Source organism: Lissotriton vulgaris, unplaced genomic scaffold (genome assembly GCF_964263255.1).
Source record: "Lissotriton vulgaris unplaced genomic scaffold, aLisVul1.2 SCAFFOLD_1162, whole genome shotgun sequence".
In the NCBI taxonomy this organism is placed as follows: Eukaryota; Metazoa; Chordata; class Amphibia; order Caudata; family Salamandridae; genus Lissotriton; species Lissotriton vulgaris.
Window position 1 is genome coordinate 361,631 of NW_028253023.1, and position 18,185 is coordinate 379,815.

Here is an 18,185-nt window from a genome sequence, read left to right on the forward strand (position 1 = left end):
CTCGGAAGCTTGTTTCCGGTCCAGGGAAGACATGGCTTGGCAGTTCGGGCTGGACTGTTCCTATGAGGCACAGGGTCAGACTGATTTGCATATAGCCATGTCTGAACTGGGGTGGCAGAGTGGGCTAAAGAACGGTGATGGATCAAACCCAGATCTTTTGACTGGGTGTGAGTGTTTGATTGGTTCAGATGCTCCATTCATCACCACCCCCTTTTGTACCCCCTCCTTTAGATAGCTTCATAAGATATTTTACACTCTGACTTTGCTGAAGAGGATGGGCCTAAAGGCAGACGCCTGCTGCTCCAGGTGTGGTGCAAATTATGAAGATTGGGATTGCCCTCCAATCCAGCAATACTGGGCTGCTATCCTGGCAGCGCTCACATGCATGATTGATATGGTGGTCCCATAGACATAGATGTTTCCCTACTTGGTTATGTTAAAGATTTCCACACACGTAAACGCATGTTTCTGGCAGTAGTCTTCCTGCTGGCCAAGCGGTGGGTGGCAGTGAGCTGGTAGAGGGTCCCACCACCAAGTGTCACAAACTGTCTCAGCGCTATGGCCTTCTCCAGGGAATAGCTTTATACGTACTGAGACGTTATGCTGCCTAGTTCCTGACCTAAGATCAAAATGGATCTGCTCCAGATATATCTCCTAGATGACGGAGCACTCACGGATGGGGGAAGACAACGTACCCAACGTGTCAGGTTACGACACCCCCAGCTGACTCTTTGAAATACTTGGGATGATGGGGCTGCCTCTCTAAACTGCAGCTTTTTTTTTCATTTTGTTGCGTCCTTATGTTCGAGGAGAAAATTACTGGTGGTGAAGAGGCTGGGGGCCTTGGATAATTTTGCACACCCTGTGGCAGTGGTCGAAGAGTATTTTTAAAAAAAGTATAGGAACTGTGATGCTGCGAGCAATGGGGACGGTGTGAGGGAGCGTGCGGGTGTGGTCAAAGGCGTGGCTAAAAAAAATATACTCTTTTTTTTTCTGTCTTTCCCCTTCAGGTAACTACATATAACACATTATTTAAATGCAGTGGTTTATTTGTGAAATAATAAGTGCTGTGGCTTTCGTCAGGAGACCGATTCTACAGGCCCATTTCTCCTGTTAGGACCACCTAAAACAGACACCATGAAACCCTACAAGTGGGGAGAGGCTGTGGTATAATGAGGAGAGGATGTGGTATAATGGCCAGAACTGCCGACCTCAGAGCTGGGTAACCAGGTTCGAGTTTCGGCATCAGCAATATCTTGTGTTTCTCGGCGAATCACTTAATCTCCCTGTGCCTCCTGAAAATAAATGTGTCCTTAGCTTGTGCTCAAGCGTCGGTGTTGATGATTAAGTGCCGGTGCTGAGCACTGGCAAAAAACGGCTCAAATTAGGCATTGCTTAAATGAAAATGAAGTGCAAGTTATGTTGATCAGTGGGAAATGCACTATTGTGCATTATGGAACCTCTATTAGTTAATGCACTGCACCAGAGAGCCACAGAATTGATCCTGGTTGGTGCAGTGGAGAATAGTGACGTGTGTATTTTTAGTGATTCAGGATCCGTGCCTTTGACAGAGAGCACTGTAAAACTGTAATAAAGTTTGCAACAACAAAAAAAACTGAAGACAGACCGGATAGCCCTGTGAACATGTAAGTCATTCTTTTGAACTTGCATTGCACACATTACTAGGCTGCTACAAAGTGCTTAGCAAGGTATAAAATAAAAAAGTGCATTAAAAATAAAGATTTAGTAATACGCAGACACTGTGCGAAGTGCATTTTTTTCTTTTTTTAAGTACACACATCAGATTAGCAAGTAGCTCCCTTATAATACCTCGCAATATGAATAACTGTGTCTTCTGGAAGCACAGTTTTTTAATAACCGTCTTTTAAAAGCACACAGTTCACAGCTTAGCTGGCAACTTTCTTACATACCTCTCCTAAAGAATAAATCTGTCTCATCAGGAAGCGTCAAGTGATTCTATCAATTCAAGCCAATACCGGCTTTCGAGCACCCTTTACATTTGCAGCGTGACCAGTTACGCACTTTTACATTTCTTTCGGGAAGCAAGCACCATGGCAAGAAGGCTCATTTAGCTGACTGCCCATCCCTCCCTTTCACAGCACAGGAGACTCCCTGCCATACACTTCAGTTGAAGCATTTCAACTGTTGCAATTAACCGTCCTGGGGCGGTTGTATTTTCGCAAAAAGTAGGGTAACTGTTTTAAAACATTTTTTAAAGTGTTGGCACGTCTTGCCCCTCATATCCCTCCCCCCTCCAGTTCGACCACTGCCCTATGGTGGGTGACCTCATCATCCTGTATCTATTCTGCAGATTGTGCTCTGTGGCTGTATCTTGCCTGTTAAGTTGTACTCAGTGCTCAAACAATTCAATAAAGATTAGAACTATACCCAATTTTGGCAACCTTCCTCCGGATCGTTTCTGATCTATGTGAATCCTTCTTCATATGTATGTTCCAGAATGGAATACAATTCTGCAATGTACCTCTTATAAGTAGATCAACTAGGTTCCTGTGTTTTTTTTGCGCTTCCAGTCAAAAAGCAAAGATTAATAATTTTGCAATGTCACCCAAAATGTCGTGCTTGCTGGAGAAGAGTATGCATATTTAAAACTTTAGTTCACTTTTTTCTAGCCCGCAATTCTGGTGGCTTGTACGATGAAACTCTTGAGCATCTTATGGCCGCAATACAAGTGTCTCAATTAGGCACCCGTGATTACTTTCGGGAAAGCAGTATGAAGTGACGGGTACTTTATGTTCGAGGCATATGAGCTGCAGATTGTACACTATGCATTAGATCGCCACCTGGTGTTGGGCTCGGATGATTGCAGGTTGTTGTCTTCTTGGAAGAAGTCTTTGTAGTCACGAGATAGGTGAATCCTCCCTTGGACAATACTGCACATGGGCATCAACTCCATCCTTAGATTGTTTTTTTCCGCCACTGGGTTCGGATGGAAGTTTCTCCGCTCCAGCTAGAAAAACACTTTTCAGCAACTTCGAAGCGCAGAACTTCCTCAAACTTCAAAAAACTACCTTCGACATAGACTACAATACTTTTCCATGCCATCAGTTCAATTCCGGTCATCGACGCAGGCCGTTGGGCCTACGACGCCGTGCGGCCTACACCACATGGAAAGAACTCTGTTCAAGAGATGCCCGGTATGTTAAGCAAAGTTTCGACATAGCGACCACCACGAGGTCTGCAACCTCTGTCTATCGCTGGAACACGACAAGTCGACCTGCACAGCTTGTGCATCCTTCCGATCGAAGAAAACCATCCGGGACTGGAGGGCCCGTCGACACGAAATGAGGAGATCAGCCCCAGCAATGGAAGACATCTTCGACGAAGAGGTAAGAAGACTCACCTGATCTCCAGATCGTTTCAGAGGCAGACGACTCAGATGACTCCATTCCATCGGGTCAGCGCGTGAGTACTACTGCCCCTGCACCACATATTCTGCCCAACCTGAAGGCAAAGGTCAGCACTGCGCCCAGTCAAGACCGAATACCTGCTCCGAAAGCCCCGCTTTCCAGCCCGGCTCCGAAGAAACCAATCAAGCCTTCTAGTGCCTCAACACCGAGCAAGCCTCTTCCATCGGCACCAAAAAATAAAGATGCCTCGGCGCCGAAGCCAAAAGACCCTTCGACACCGAAGCCAAAAGACCCTTCGACACCGAAGCCAAAAGACCCTTCGACACCGAAGCCAAAAGACCCTTCGACACCGAAGCTAAAAGACCCTTCGACACCGAAGCTAAAAGACCCTTCGACACCGAAGCCAAAAGACCCGTCGGCACCGAAGCCAAAAGACCCGTCGGCACCGAAGCCTAAAACAGTACCGGCACCGAAACATAGACGTACCGGTACCGAAACCGAAAGAAGCACCGGCTCCGAAGACGTCCACTTCTACATCTTCGAAGAACTCCAAGCCTGATTCCGGGGTGCCTAAATCCTCGAACATGCCTACAAAGCCGAAAACGACACCTTCGGCACCGAAAACTATGCCACAGGACGTTATAACACCTCCCAAGGCTAAAGACACACGACAACCTCCTCTGGAACCGAAAACATCGACGCCCAAGAAGGTTGTAGAGGAGGAAGAACTTTTTAGACCAGACCCTCGACAAAAGAAGATCTACATAGACCCAAGGACAGGTCATGTAGGTGTTACACCTCACAAGAAGAGACCAGCAGATGCACCACCCACACCAGTGGATCCTGCCAAAAAGAAGGACTTTGCAACATCTCCTATGCACCCTTCCTCTCCTATACATTCCTTTCCTTCTTCTCCTGTTCCTCCTCACATATCACCTCAAATCTCTCCTGTACGTTCTCCATTATCATCACATTGCCCACAGCAGATCAATTTGGGTGGAGGGGAGGACATGCAAGAACCTGGTTCATACCATGTAGATGAGAGTGTATGGGACTTTGCAAACCCCAAAAATTTGCCTATATGGGACTTCACAAACCCACAAAATGTGCCTGACATTCCTGAACCGCAGTCATACCCATCAAAACCTTCCCCTCCAGAAGATACCATTGGTTTTGGTCATCTGTTAAACAGAGCTGCTGTTTACCATGGAGTCCCTATGCATTCCGATGACATAGAGGAGGATTTTCTCCTAGATACCTTTGAGCAGTCTCAGCGGTCTGCTCAAATTCTTCCCATGATCAAGGGGATTATAAAACACGCTCCAGAGGTATTTAAAGAACCTGTACGCACTAGAATATTACCCCTAGAATCGAGAAAAAATATAGACCAGCACCCACAGATCCAGTCTACATTAAAGGACATCTGCCACTAGACTCATTAGTTGTGGCCAATGCTAGGAAGAGGGCAAACTCTCAAACTTCTAGCACCCCTACCTGACAAAGAATCAAAAGTAATTGACGCGTCAGGTAAAAGAATAGCTGCACAAGCTACAAACATTTGGCGTATATCAAATACACAAGCCCTCCTCTCTCGTTACGATAGGGCTCATTATGACCAATTAGAAAAACTATTTGAGCACCTACCAGATCAGTACAAAGATTAAGCAAATGACCTTATAGAGGAAGGCAAGTTAATATCCAATGCCTCAATAAAATGCGCGCTAGATGTCGCGGTCACAGCATCTACAGCTGTAAATACCAGTGTCATACTCAGGAGACATGCGTGGTTAAGCATTTCAGGGTTTAAACAAGAAGTGCAAACCACCATTTTAAACCAACCATTTAATCAGAACCAGTTATTTGGCCCAGAAGTAGACACTACACTGGAAAAAATGAAGAAAGATACCAACACCGCAAAGTCTATTGGGGCTTTACAGTCCACACCAGCTAGAAGCTCCTTTCGTCGCTCCTTTTACAGAGGAGGCTCCAAACAAACTGGAGCAGACACTACAACATCTTTCAAATCCCAAACATCCTCTAACAAGGGATACTTTAGAGGAGGATACAGAGGCAATAATAACAAAGGAAGAGGTCGCGGTAACAATAACAACCGATCCTCTTCCGCCACAAAACAGTGACTTCCCTCTGCTCCCCCACAGCATTCCACTCCTGTAGGGGGCAGATTAACACAGTTCCTGCCTGTCTGGAACTCCATTACAACAGACAAGTGGGTAAGACAGATTATCCAACATGGCTACTGCCTAGAATTGACAGCAACCCCTCCAACCATACCTCCCAGGCAGCGTCTGACTCTGCTTCAACAGGAGGTTCTATCACTTCTACAAAAAGATGCTATTCAAATAGTTCCTATAGAAGAACAAGGAACAGGGGTTTACTCGCTGTACTTTCTAATTCCCAAGAAGGACCGAACACTAAGGCAAATTCTTGACCTCAGGCCCCTCAAACATTACATACAATCAGATCATTTTCATATGATCACTCTACAACAAGTGCTTCCACTGCTGCAACAAGGCGACTTCCTTACAACACTAGATCTAAAGGACGCCTACTTCCATATCCCCATACATCCTGCCCACAGAAGGTATCTAAGGTTTGTACTGGAAGGACAACACTATCAGTTCAAAGTCCTCCCATTCGGAGTGACAACGGCACCAAGAGTATTCACAAAGTGCCTAGCAGTGGTTGCAGCACATCTCAGAAGACAACAAATACATGTCTTCCCTTATCTGGACGACTGGCTCATAAAAGCCAAGTCATTCAATCAGTGTGTCCAACACACACATCAGACAATTCAAACATTGCACGACTTAGGGTTTACAATAAACTACACCAAGTCGCACCTGCAGCCTTCGCATGTACATCAGTTTCTAGGAGCTACACTAAACACGTCTACAGCCCTAGCGTATCCCAGAACTGCCAGGATACAAAGCATTCAAGCCTTAGTCACCACTTTTCAACACCAGCAGTCTCTGCAAGCCAGGGTGTTCATGAGACTAATAGGCATGATGGCATCTTGCATCTTCATAGTACCACACGCAAGATTGCAAATGCGCCCATTACAAGAATGCCTAGCACAACAGTGGAACCAAGCTCAAGGTCAACTAACAGACCTGGTGTTGGTAGACAACTGCCACATCGCTCTCTGCAGTGGTGGAACACCAAAAACTTGACAAAGGGGCGGCCGTTCCTCGAGCCTGTTCCACAAGTAGTGCTCACAACAGACTCATCCCTCACAGGATGGGGAGCCCATCTCTTACATCACACAACTCAGGGCAAATGGACCAATCAACAAAAACTGTTCCATATCAACCATCTAGAGCTGCTAGCAATATTTTTAGCACTTAAGACTTTTCAACTTCAAGTACAAAACAAAGCTGTCCTAATCCGGACGGACAATATGACAGCCATGTACTATATACAAAAACAGGGGGGGACACACTCTCTGTAACTGTCCCAACTTGCACAGAACATTTGGAGATGGGCCATTTCTCAAAACATTTATCTGTTAGCGGAACACCTTCCAGGAGTTCACAATCAGATAGCAGATCTGTTAAGTCGGCAGTCACAACAGATTCACGAATGGGAACTACATCCACAAGTTCTTCAGCCATTCTTCCAAAGGTGGGGGCACCCACACATAGATCTGTTTGCCACACACGAAAATGCAAAATGCCCAGCCTTCGCCACCAGGTTTCCACACCCACTGTCCGAAGGCAAAGCGATATGGATGAACTGGTCAGGCAGATTTGCGTACGCTTTTCCGCCTCTCCCACTCATTCCATTAGTAGTGCGCAAGCTCAGACAACAGTCTCTCACATTGATTCTGGTAGCTCCCACATGGACACGCCAACCATGGTTCACCACACTACTAGATCTCTCTCTAGTTCCACATCAAAAGTTACAGCTCACACCCTCCCTGTTAACACAGAACCATGGAGAAATCAGACACCCAGACCCAAACCAACTGAATTTGGCGATCTGGCTCCTGAGGTCTTAGAGTTTGGTTATCTAAACCTACCACCAGACTGTATGAACATCATTAAAGAGGCTAGGAAGCCCACTACCAGAGCGTGTTATGCCGATAAATGGAAAAGATTCGCAATATATTGCAAAAATAATCACATTGATCCCCTGGGGATGCTTCCATCCAAAATATAATTTGTTACCTTTTACATCTACAAAGGTCTAATTTGGCGTATTCTTCCATAAGCCTGCACCTTGCAGCAATTGCTGCCTATTTACACAACAGGCAACACCTGTCTCTATTCAGAGTACCTGCAATCAAAGCATTCATGGAAGGATTAAAAAGAATAATCCCACCCAGATTGCCACCTTCTCCTGTGTGGAACCTGAATCTTGTCCTTACAAGACTCATGGGGCCCCCTTTCGAGCCTCTACATAAATGTTAATTGCAATTCCTAACATGGAAAACAGCTTTCCTTGTTGCCATTACCTCTCTCAGAAGAGTAAGTGAGATTCAAGCTTTCACTATACAAGAACAATTTTTTCAAATACATCCTAACAAAGTAGTTCTTAGATCTAATCCAACATTTCTTCCAAAGGTCATCACTCCTTTTCACCTAAATCAATCCATAGAGTTGCCTGTGTTTTTCCAAAACCCAGACTCTGTAGCAGAAAGGGCTTTACACACATTAGATGTTGAAAGGGCTATTTTATACTATATAGATAGAACTCAATCCTTTTGAAAGACAAAACAACTGTTTGTATCTTTCTCTCCTCCACACAAAGGCAACCCCATCTCAAAAGGTGGGATTGCAAGGTGGATTGTAAAGTGTATACAACTATGCTATATTAAAGCTAAACGTACATTAACAGTTCCTCCTAGAGCGCACTCCACTCGCAAACTAGGAGCCTCTATGGCTTTCTTAGGAAACATACCCCTAGAGGACATATGCAAGGCAGCAACATGGTCTACACCACACACCTTCACGAAGCACTATTGTGTTGATGTGCAAGCCAAGCAGCAAGCTGCAGTAGGCCAGGCTGTCCTTAGAACTCTCTTTCAAACTACTGCAACGGATACAGGTGACCACCGCTAAGGGAGACACTGCTGCACAATCGATGAATAGTGTACAATCTGCAGCTCATATGCCTCAAACGGAAAATGCTACTTACCAGTATGCATCTGTTCTTGGCATGTAGAGCTGCAGAGTTGTACACGCCCTCCTGCCTCCCCGTGACTTGTATCCGTTCCAGTTTTTCATCTTACTTAGATGCACACGCATGGACATCCTTTTTTCTTTACTTCTACTAACTCCATCATTTCCCATCATGGTGAACTACAACAACTTCTTCCAAGAAGACAACAACCTGCAATCATCTGAGTCCAACACCAGGTGGCGATCTAATGCATAGTGTACATCTCTGCAGCTCTACATGCCAAGAACAAAAGCATACTGGTAAGTAGCATTTTCCTTTTTTCTCCAGCATATTCTCCTACTTGAAATCAATGTAATTGCAGTTGTAATTAGTTTGTGTGCAGTATTTTCTATTGAAGCAGTTTTTCTAAAAACCTCACCACTGTATAATGTGGGTGCATTCATGTAGTATTTATGGACTCTACTGCGTTTCATATTTTTATTTTAATGACTCACTATGTATGCTTCTATAATCCTCTCACACTGCCTACTTCCTTGCCATGCTGCGTCACTGCTTTCATAACCCAGAAGGGCCTTTGATGCCTCGTGGTTTTGAGCCCTAATCCTTGTACTTTTATGTTTTTCCTCAATTTCATCTCGGTATCTCTCTAACAACATGCATGAATAATTGTAAATAATTTGATTTGCCAGCTTTCAAGTGCCCTATATTATCACAGAGATGCAACCGTCTTTGAATTCATAGTAGTGTCCGCCACTGAAACACTCTAATGTTCCAAAACGTCTGTAGTATTACTGATAAACGTATTAAAAAGCATCATCCAAAAATCATCACTTTTAAGGACATGGCTTTTATGGTCCTTTCAGGTTGACTTTGTTTACCATCAGTATGTCACATGCAGTGCAGCCTGTTCTTCACTAAGCTTGCAATATTAATCATTATCCCAAACCGAATATGTTTCTATGCATCTTCTGTGCGGGATTACAAAAAGAGCTTTAGTAAATCTAGCTAGACAACACAAGACTATACATTTTTGGGTCTGACCAACATTAATTTTTCGATGTGACCCACTTTTGGATCAGCTGTGCTTGTTTGACTTGCGTGAATCAATAGTTTCATGATATTCTACAACCCATTGCTTTACATTTATTGAATCCATTTCTCATCTCTGAGGATATGTCAATCTACAGTATGTATGTTTCTTCCCCACATTTGTTTTCTTGGGAGTAGTACTGCATCTTAATCGTCGATATCTGGGGTATCTTCACGCTCGTTGATTCTAAGGATGTATCCCCACCTCGACTTATGTACTGTACCTCCTATATAACAAGTGTGTTGAGGCTATCTTCCATAAATCAGGAGGTATTTATCTCTTTGCAGCTCACTTCTGGTGGATGTTCGAAATTTAGAGCAACTTCTGCCGTTCAGAAAAGTGATGAAAACCTTATATAATGAGCAGATGGAGCTGCATTGAGCTTTATTTAGCCTATTATAAATTTTAGTGATGGATTAATAGTTATTTTGTCGGTCGCCATAATCCATAACCACCTATGATATGAATAGAAAACATTGGTATTGGTTAAGCAATGTAGCACTTTAATGATCCTACTCCACTCATTTGTACTTTTTCGCTAGTTCTTGCTGTCAGCCCACCATTGTACATAATCCTGTTGCTAACAGAAATAATAGAGGTTTTGTCTCCCTTTTGGAAATATTTAGCTACTTTACTATCTGATACTGACCTAGCTATACTTAAAACCACCTCTATCGTTCCACTGTTTCAGATACAATTTTCATGTCCTCCACTTCTTGACCAGTGTTTTATTTTAAACAACTGTACGTTTTTTATATTTTTTAATCTGTGCCTTTCGTTTGTCTTACTATTGTCCCATTCCTCTTACTGGGCAAGGTTTCCTGCCTCGTCCATTTACTCTCCTTGCATCTGTTGGGTATTTATACAGTGCTCTTGGTTTTATATCGATAAAAAAGTACTATTACCTTAGTTAAGCATATGTGGCAGAGTCATACTCATTTCAGATTATTGTTATTTTCTGATCAATTTTTTCAAAACAAGCTTTATGAATTCAGGTCATCCGATTCATGATGGAAACTTCATTAAATATAAGTCCCTCATAAAAAACACTGTAGACCGTATCATACATTCTCACTGACACATCAGTGATAGTGAGCGCCATTGACGCTGAAGTAGCTGTGTTTCTGTTTGCTTATCCTGGAAAAAAAACAGGGTGAGTTAGTCACTTTACTGCACAATTCATCATGTGAACGTGTGGTCTTTAGTGTTGGATCCCACATCTATGTGTAGTTTTGATCCCAGCTGGTTACTCATTGCAAGAATTGCTTAGAAGCAGAACTTACTCGTGCACTGTTTCATTTTCTAAATTATTCGAGGACATAGTACAGAAGGGTACGGTTTTAAATTCAACAGGGAAGTCAATGAAATATTTACAGAGCTTTATGAGTAAGGAACTACCCATGATGAATGTATATAGTATACCTAAAATTAAGTAAAAACTGTTATTTTAGGTTATTTCTTTATGTTTAACAAATTTCTGTTGTTAAGGCTCTGACTTCACGTAATGTGGTGTCATAGATCACCCACAAGTTAAGGAGAGCACAGGGTGATAAAACAAACCTATGGTGATAGTGCTTATTTCATAATGCACTGTACAATTGGGTAAGGATGTTTCTTCTAGCTTCGTATTCTCAGATTTGTTGAGAGAGTATCTAACAGTGATTTGGAAACAATGCATTTCTGCTAAAAATAAAGCTACAGCTTTGAGATTGTTGAAGCCAAACTAAGTAATGTATCAAATATTTGAAGGTCTGTTAGAATGAACAGATTCTTTATCTCTAGCAGCTTCAAAGACAACTTTGGACCCAACTGTTTTGGTGGAAGGGCTCAGAAAACGAGCAAACTGCAACCCAATGGAGAGAGCCATCGAGTTAAAGGAGAAACGATCTTGCATCCAGGAGGCTAAGGATATTAGGCGAGCACAAATGGAGACAGTTGGCCTCCTGGATCGGAACACATGTCCTACGCCGGTGAAATTCGGCAACAGGAGCCGTCACCATGATATGGTCCTGGAGAAAGGAGAGGTGATTGACTTTTCATCCATGAGTTCCTCAGACCGTACTCCTATGACTAGCCCGTCGCCTTCTCCATCATTGGACTTCTCGGGTCCAGGAACACCGGCTTCTCATTCAGCTACTCCTAGCCTGTTTTCTGAGGCAGATCTTGTTCCAGATGTGATGCCACCACAAGCCTTATTTCATGGTGAGACTCTGCTGTCGACCAATTTTTTCTTTGTCACCTCATTTTATTAGATCTTATTGCAGTTGCATAGTAGAGATTTTCATTTAGCATAGTTCTGATCCAATGGCTCTAAACGCTAAAATAGATAGCAACATTACCTTGAAGACTTTTTCAGTCGGTTTCTGCACTTATTTACATTGAAGTGCTCATCCGTTGCTTTGATCTGTTAACATACCAAAGCATTTGTGACATTGTTTTAATTAAACAGTTGTTAAATATTAGCAGAGGCATCCTTCAATCCCTGTGTTTGTACTCTTTAAAAACAATGTGCAAATCCCAGTTTACAGGACATGGGTATACATGGCAATCTTATATTCCTCTTCTTCCAGATTCCCATAGTTTTGGAACCTTGAGCCAGACAATGGAATTTAATTTTTCATAGATTTACATGATTTGAATATTCCATAACTTAATGCAAAGGATCCTCTAGTTTACAATACTGTACTATTTCTTTATTAACACATTCAGTCTTTGGGTTGTATCCCAACAAGCACAAGCTGTATGGGTCTTAGGTTATTCCAGTTGTAGCCATTGTAGATTAACTTCACTGCAGTTTGGAGGAAGATGTATTCTATATGCCGCATCAGGAAATGCTAGCAAGAGAATAGCCACAGCCGTTTTCTTTTATGAGAGCTATGTAAATGTGACCATAGAAATGTAGTTTTGGGAGCATCCCGTAAACAATGTAATTATTGTCTTTAACTGGATGATTATTTTTCATATTGTCATATGTAATACTTTGTGTTTGAGTACACCAAGCCTAGCAGGTTTCTCTTTCCTGTCTTAACGAGTTTAAAGCAAATGTATCAACTTCAAGAAAAGGGATAATGCTTAATATTATTTGCCTAGTGTACTCAACGTCAAAAACCGGAGCTTTGGTAATCATTATTTTCAAAAGGGACATCAGATATTTAAGGATATGCAGATTTTGGTGTGAATGTTTCAGCTTCTAAATTCCAATCTTTACTGTCATTGACAACCTCTACAACCTAATTATAGTTCGGTCCCCACACTCTCTTAAGTGTTAATGTTGCTAAGATCCATGTCTATAAGGTCACCGTTGTTTGGGCCTGCCACACTGTTGCTGATGCAAAACTCATCGTCCAGCTGTTCACTGAGAGCTCAAATCTTGTTTATTTGTTGCAGTGACCTCTACTACCATGGAAAGCATAACTGTCAAAGGTGTTACTTTTGCTACAAAATCTACTTTAAACACAATACCCCTTTTGTGGAATGCAGTTCCAGAAAAAAAAACCTTTCTCCTGCTTAAGCCAAGTATCCTGTAGGCACCTTTAAAGTGTTTTATTCGTAGATCAACCTGAACATCTTGAGAGGCATAGAGCCATAATTCTATCAAAACATGTAGAGGTAATTGTGGAAACTCGTGGCAAACTGATATCCGAATAATCCATGCCACAATATCAGAAAGTGACAGACTTGGGTTGACAGATTACAGCATGACCAGTTTTGGGATTACTTGGTGAACATTAGGTATCACAAGGTCATTTATGTCTGTCAAATGCAAAGATGGAGTGACATTATAACATGGCTACTGTGGATGAGTATGCATCTCTAAAGAAGCATTTATATATACCCTTCAAATAGCACCCCTTGTATCCCCAGCCAAAGTAAAGTAGAAATGTTATGTTGAGAACAGCAGAACAATTAATTTTCCGTTACAGAAAGAAGTGCATAACATTACCTTTTGTTTTGTTAAGATTTAAACTATATATATATATATATATATATATATATATATATATATATATATATAGATATAGATATAGATATACACATGATCTCACTGCAATTCCAATTCTGGATCCCACTGTTGATGCTCCCGCCCTTATATAGATGGTCTCCCTTTTATTCCAGGAAAGAATCTGAGACCTGATAAAAAAATGTAGCTCGTCAGTGCTTCATTTGCCATTAGAACTGCACACATCTCTTTTTACCACGGTACAATAAAGGAGTTTGGGAAAAGATTGGCACTTAGATTAAGTTTTTTCCCTGAAGAGAAATGACAAGAAGCAAAATAATTTCAGTCAGTTCTAACCTTGCACTTTACGCAGCTGTGTTGTTAGCTGATCCAGTCCCAATTTGGCAATGGAATTATCGTCAGGAGACATATTTCCTGACTTACTAAGACACAAACCATACTTATCCTTTTGAGTTATCAGGCCAAGATTCTCAGAAACTGAAATATATTGCTAAAACACATATTCCAAACACGGACCTTTTCATACAGTGAAATGATTCAGCAGTAGTACCTCTCTTCCCACATTCCTAAAGGAGAAAGAGAACACAGGAACAAGCTTGATTACTACCTTCATCAACACATTGAAAGGGAAACTATATCCTATCTACATTTTGAGAGGAAATAACGTCTGACAAACGAGTGCTAAGTTTATGGTCCGAAAGCAACGTCCTGGATTTCTGATCAAGATCACCATCAACCTCCAGTAATCATTTACCTCTAGGATATCTGAAGGTTTGGCAAGAAAAGGCACAGCAACGACTCCTGAAAGACGCAAAAGAAGTGATTCGACAGGAAACAGAGTTTTGCAAACTGGAGATCCACTACGTGCTGCTCATTATTTTAGAGGATGCTTAATCGTACCTCCCCTTCTGTGTGAATGACAGAAGATCGCCTTGGTTTACGGCAGTGCAACAGCACTAGCAGTTCAAGGTTCTCCAGTTGAAGTCAGATTTCAAGAAATAAACATATTCTGTGTAGGTACAATTGCAATTTCATGTGTGTTCCTAAAATATGGTGTTTTGGTATTAACAAGTGCATCTACAAGGCGAATGATGGATGTTCTTGCCTTTAGCCAGAAGAACAGTTTGCCAAAATATACAAAGACAAAATGGTGTTATGTACACATCCAAAGTTCACTCTCAAAGCGCTAATAAGTGTCCATATTAACCATTTTGTTACTAGAACCGTTGCGCACCAGCTGAGGAAAAAATGATCAGCAAAAGATCTTGTGAGTACTTTTTATCAGAATTTCGTTTGTTGTACACAATTAGTAAGAAATACTTTCTGGATGTTTGATACAAGTTGGAGAAGTTGTGCTGAAGGATATCTTCCCATTTTGCACCTCATCCTCCTTTCTGGTTAACACGTTAATATTTTAATTAGAATAGGTACATGCATGAAAGATCAATGCTGGAAAGTTATGTGCCAGTAACTATGCTCTGCCAGTATTAAAATATTTTTTAGAGTTGTGCTTCACACAGAGACCAAGAACATTTTGCACTGACCTCCTTGAAAAAGTCTGGGTTTGGTGACTGCTTGGGGTCTTGATGTCTATGCAGATATTGTAAAAGAATTAGCTCAAAATGTCGATGCATAACTATATAAGAAACCTTGCTGCATTGGAAACTACTGACAGTCATGAGCTTCACTCCCAGAACCTTCAAAGTATTCAAAGCATCTAAACCTTTTCAAGTTAGCATTTTTGGAGAATTAGCATTGTAGATGAGTATATTTTTATGAGGCTCTAAAATTAGGATATGTTCAGGCCTTCTTTGTGGTGAGAACTTGACTCATCCCATTATACTTGTACTTATCCCCTTCTGACATTACCCTCTGTTCATTGTTTGCCAACCAAAGCTTATTGCAAGTTGCACCTTTAACTGCAATAATCATGAAAAGGCTTTACCATTGTAAGCTTTTCTGTTGCACATGATTATTTTCCCTTTGGAGTCTTTCTCAGCTCTTTTGACGGTCTGTCCTGAATCATTGACCTTTTTGCTAAAGGCGTGCAGTTAATGTGGACCATAGTCTATTGCTCCTAATCTTAAAAGGGTTTTCTCTACTGTTTGAAATGTCTTCATCCAGTAAGCCTAGGTCAATTTGAGCTGCGTATAGTGGGAGGTTCTCTCATAATCCGTTTCAAGTAGTGATAATATTTATTCCCAGTTGTCTGATTTTTTTTTTTTCTGTTCACAAAATGGAAGTCATGGAGAGAAGGGGCGTGGTTGGGCTGTATATGCATAAGAGAGTAATATCTGTCTCCTAAGTACTCCCAAGATGTAACCTAAACAAGCATTTGCAATGCAATAGGTCTCGCATTATTAAAGTTTGAGCTATTGGCATTGTAAATAACAATGCCTTTTATTCATTTGTTTTTAAAACCTGCAATCTGTGCATCAACACGCACTTTGAACGTATAGTCCTTGCTTACGATGACCATGGCTGCCAGTAAAAGAGACTGCCAGCCTTGCTTCTCATAAGCATGGACTATAAGTACAAAGCGCTTTTTTACGCACTGATGCAAAGGAATAAAAGGCATTGTCATTTACAAGGCCAATAGCTCAAACTTTAATAATTGCGAGACCTATTGCATTGAAGTTGTGGCGTGTTGGAATTTGGGGCCAGATCGAAAGGAAAAGGTATATTTATTAAAGCAGAGGCGGACGTGTCTGTCAGGAAATGGAAGCGGTCAGTCACGATCGTGTGTGTCCCTTTCCGATGTCTGCCGGGCCCTGTTTTAATCATCAGGGATGCCAGACCCACTCTCATGGCCTTGCTTGCCGCTTTGGATGACGGGAGGTAGCTCAGCGAGCTGTGCACTTGCGTCCGAGATGTGTGAGGAACCTGAACAGGCTCCGCATTTCATTTGTCAGAGCCCGATGAAAGCAATGCGATTGGCTACTGATATCGTCCCTTTTCAGGTCTTAGAAGCTTGAATAGTAAAGCGTTATGCAACTATCTGATTATCAATGTGATCAGTAAGGGCCTTAAACCTTCCAGGGGGCGTTCACCGAGAGTGCATCTTCCCTTAACATTTTGGTTTTATGTTCAGACCCCTCCCCCAACCCTTACAATCCTCCAAACAGAAACTGCAACATGATCTAATCCCCCAAAATATGAAAATTAGGGGCGCATTCATGGTGGCAAGAGCACATATTCCAGACGGCTGCCTGAAACCAGACCGGGAAGGGGGGATAAGATGGGGGGCTCTGAGGGGCAGTGGGATCCACTGTGTTTTACTGTTAATTCCTGGAATGCTTTCGTTTTGCGAGGCGCTACATTTAGGCACCGGGGCCGAGAGGGCAGGGTAATGTAATGCAATGTAATCCATGTGTTTTTTTTATACTTTTTTATATATTTGGATTCCTTTTTAGCCTATTTGAATTAAGTTTTTAGTGTAACGATTTCCCAACCGTGCTCATGTTATCCGCAAAATCATTTGTTCCTCTATATATATTCATATCTTGTATGTGTAAATTGTGTTTTATGTATCTTTTATGGCTCTACTGTGCGAAATAAAGATTATAAATGAAATGAATGAATGAATGCTGAGTTGTAAAGTCAGAAATAGGTAGTTGATCAACTTATAATTTCTTGGCCTAGGTGGGCAGTGCCAACTCCAATGTGCAGCACCCGCTGTGGTGCATATGCAGGAAGTCTTGTGACACCACCTGAGCGCCTCACAATGTTCTGTGTGTAGCCCGTCACATGGAAATCTCGGAGGCTAGGAGCTCAAATGTCAGTGGCCAAGAATTGCCAAGATAGGTACAAATCTGAAAGAACTGCATTGTGTGAAAAAAAACAATTCACGGTGTACCACACTTATTAGAAATACACAACTTGCTTTTTGTCCTATGTTTGGTCTTGTTTTTACGTGAGACAAGCATTCTGCGCAAACCCAGGATGAGATACCAGGCGTTGCGTGGAATCATAAGGGTTTAACACTGTTCCCACCCCACTACACTCACAGTGCATGAATCATGTGGTATTTGGTACAAGTAGACGCAAAGACATTAAGAACTGCGCTTGCGTCAGTTGTCCATGCACATTTTTTTTTTCTTTTTTTATACTTATTTTCATTATAATACTGCATTGTTAATCACAGGAATTGGTACATTCTACATTTCTCGTCATCTGCCCATGGGGCCTTTAACAGGGATTACATTGCGATATGCATAGGGCATCCGGGTTTACTCACCCGATCACCATTTGTGTTTACAATCCACATGCAGTAATTACAGTGGTAAGAATCCTACAATATGTATGGGGAAAACAAAACCTGTAACATTACGCAGCAGTGGACGGTGATGCAAAAAACTTTAACGCAGAAAAGTGATCGAGGTTGTTTGCCCCTCTTGGCGCAGTCAGGCGTCCTTTGTGTCTCACGAACTCCTACTCCAAATCTTGATAAAACTGTAGCAGTCTGTCATGCATGTGGGACCTTTGTGCTGCAAATGTTTCACTGCCTGAAGTTGCCTCTGCTTATATTTGTGTGAAAGTCTGCGCCTAGCGTAACCGCTCTTTCTGTGGGTGAATGGCTGAAAGGTGAAAAGGGGATATATTC

At 42.0% G+C, this 18,185-nt stretch overlaps 1 protein-coding gene across 3 annotated transcripts in view; it reads left to right on the forward strand.

The window, feature by feature from the left end:
* The window catches only part of KAT14 (lysine acetyltransferase 14), a 614,848-nt gene that overhangs the window by 292,183 nt on the left and 304,480 nt on the right, over positions 1-18,185 (forward strand). Inside the window, exon 5 of one of the 3 annotated variants that reach the window (XM_086951254.1) lies at positions 11,404-11,823. The exons of 1 other annotated variant lie outside the window; for it this stretch is intronic. In XM_086951254.1, coding sequence (XP_086807380.1) covers positions 11,404-11,823 — 420 coding nt within the window. The remainder of the gene's footprint in view (positions 1-11,403; positions 11,824-18,185) is intronic. One more of the 3 variants, XM_086951255.1, reaches the window with a different exon arrangement.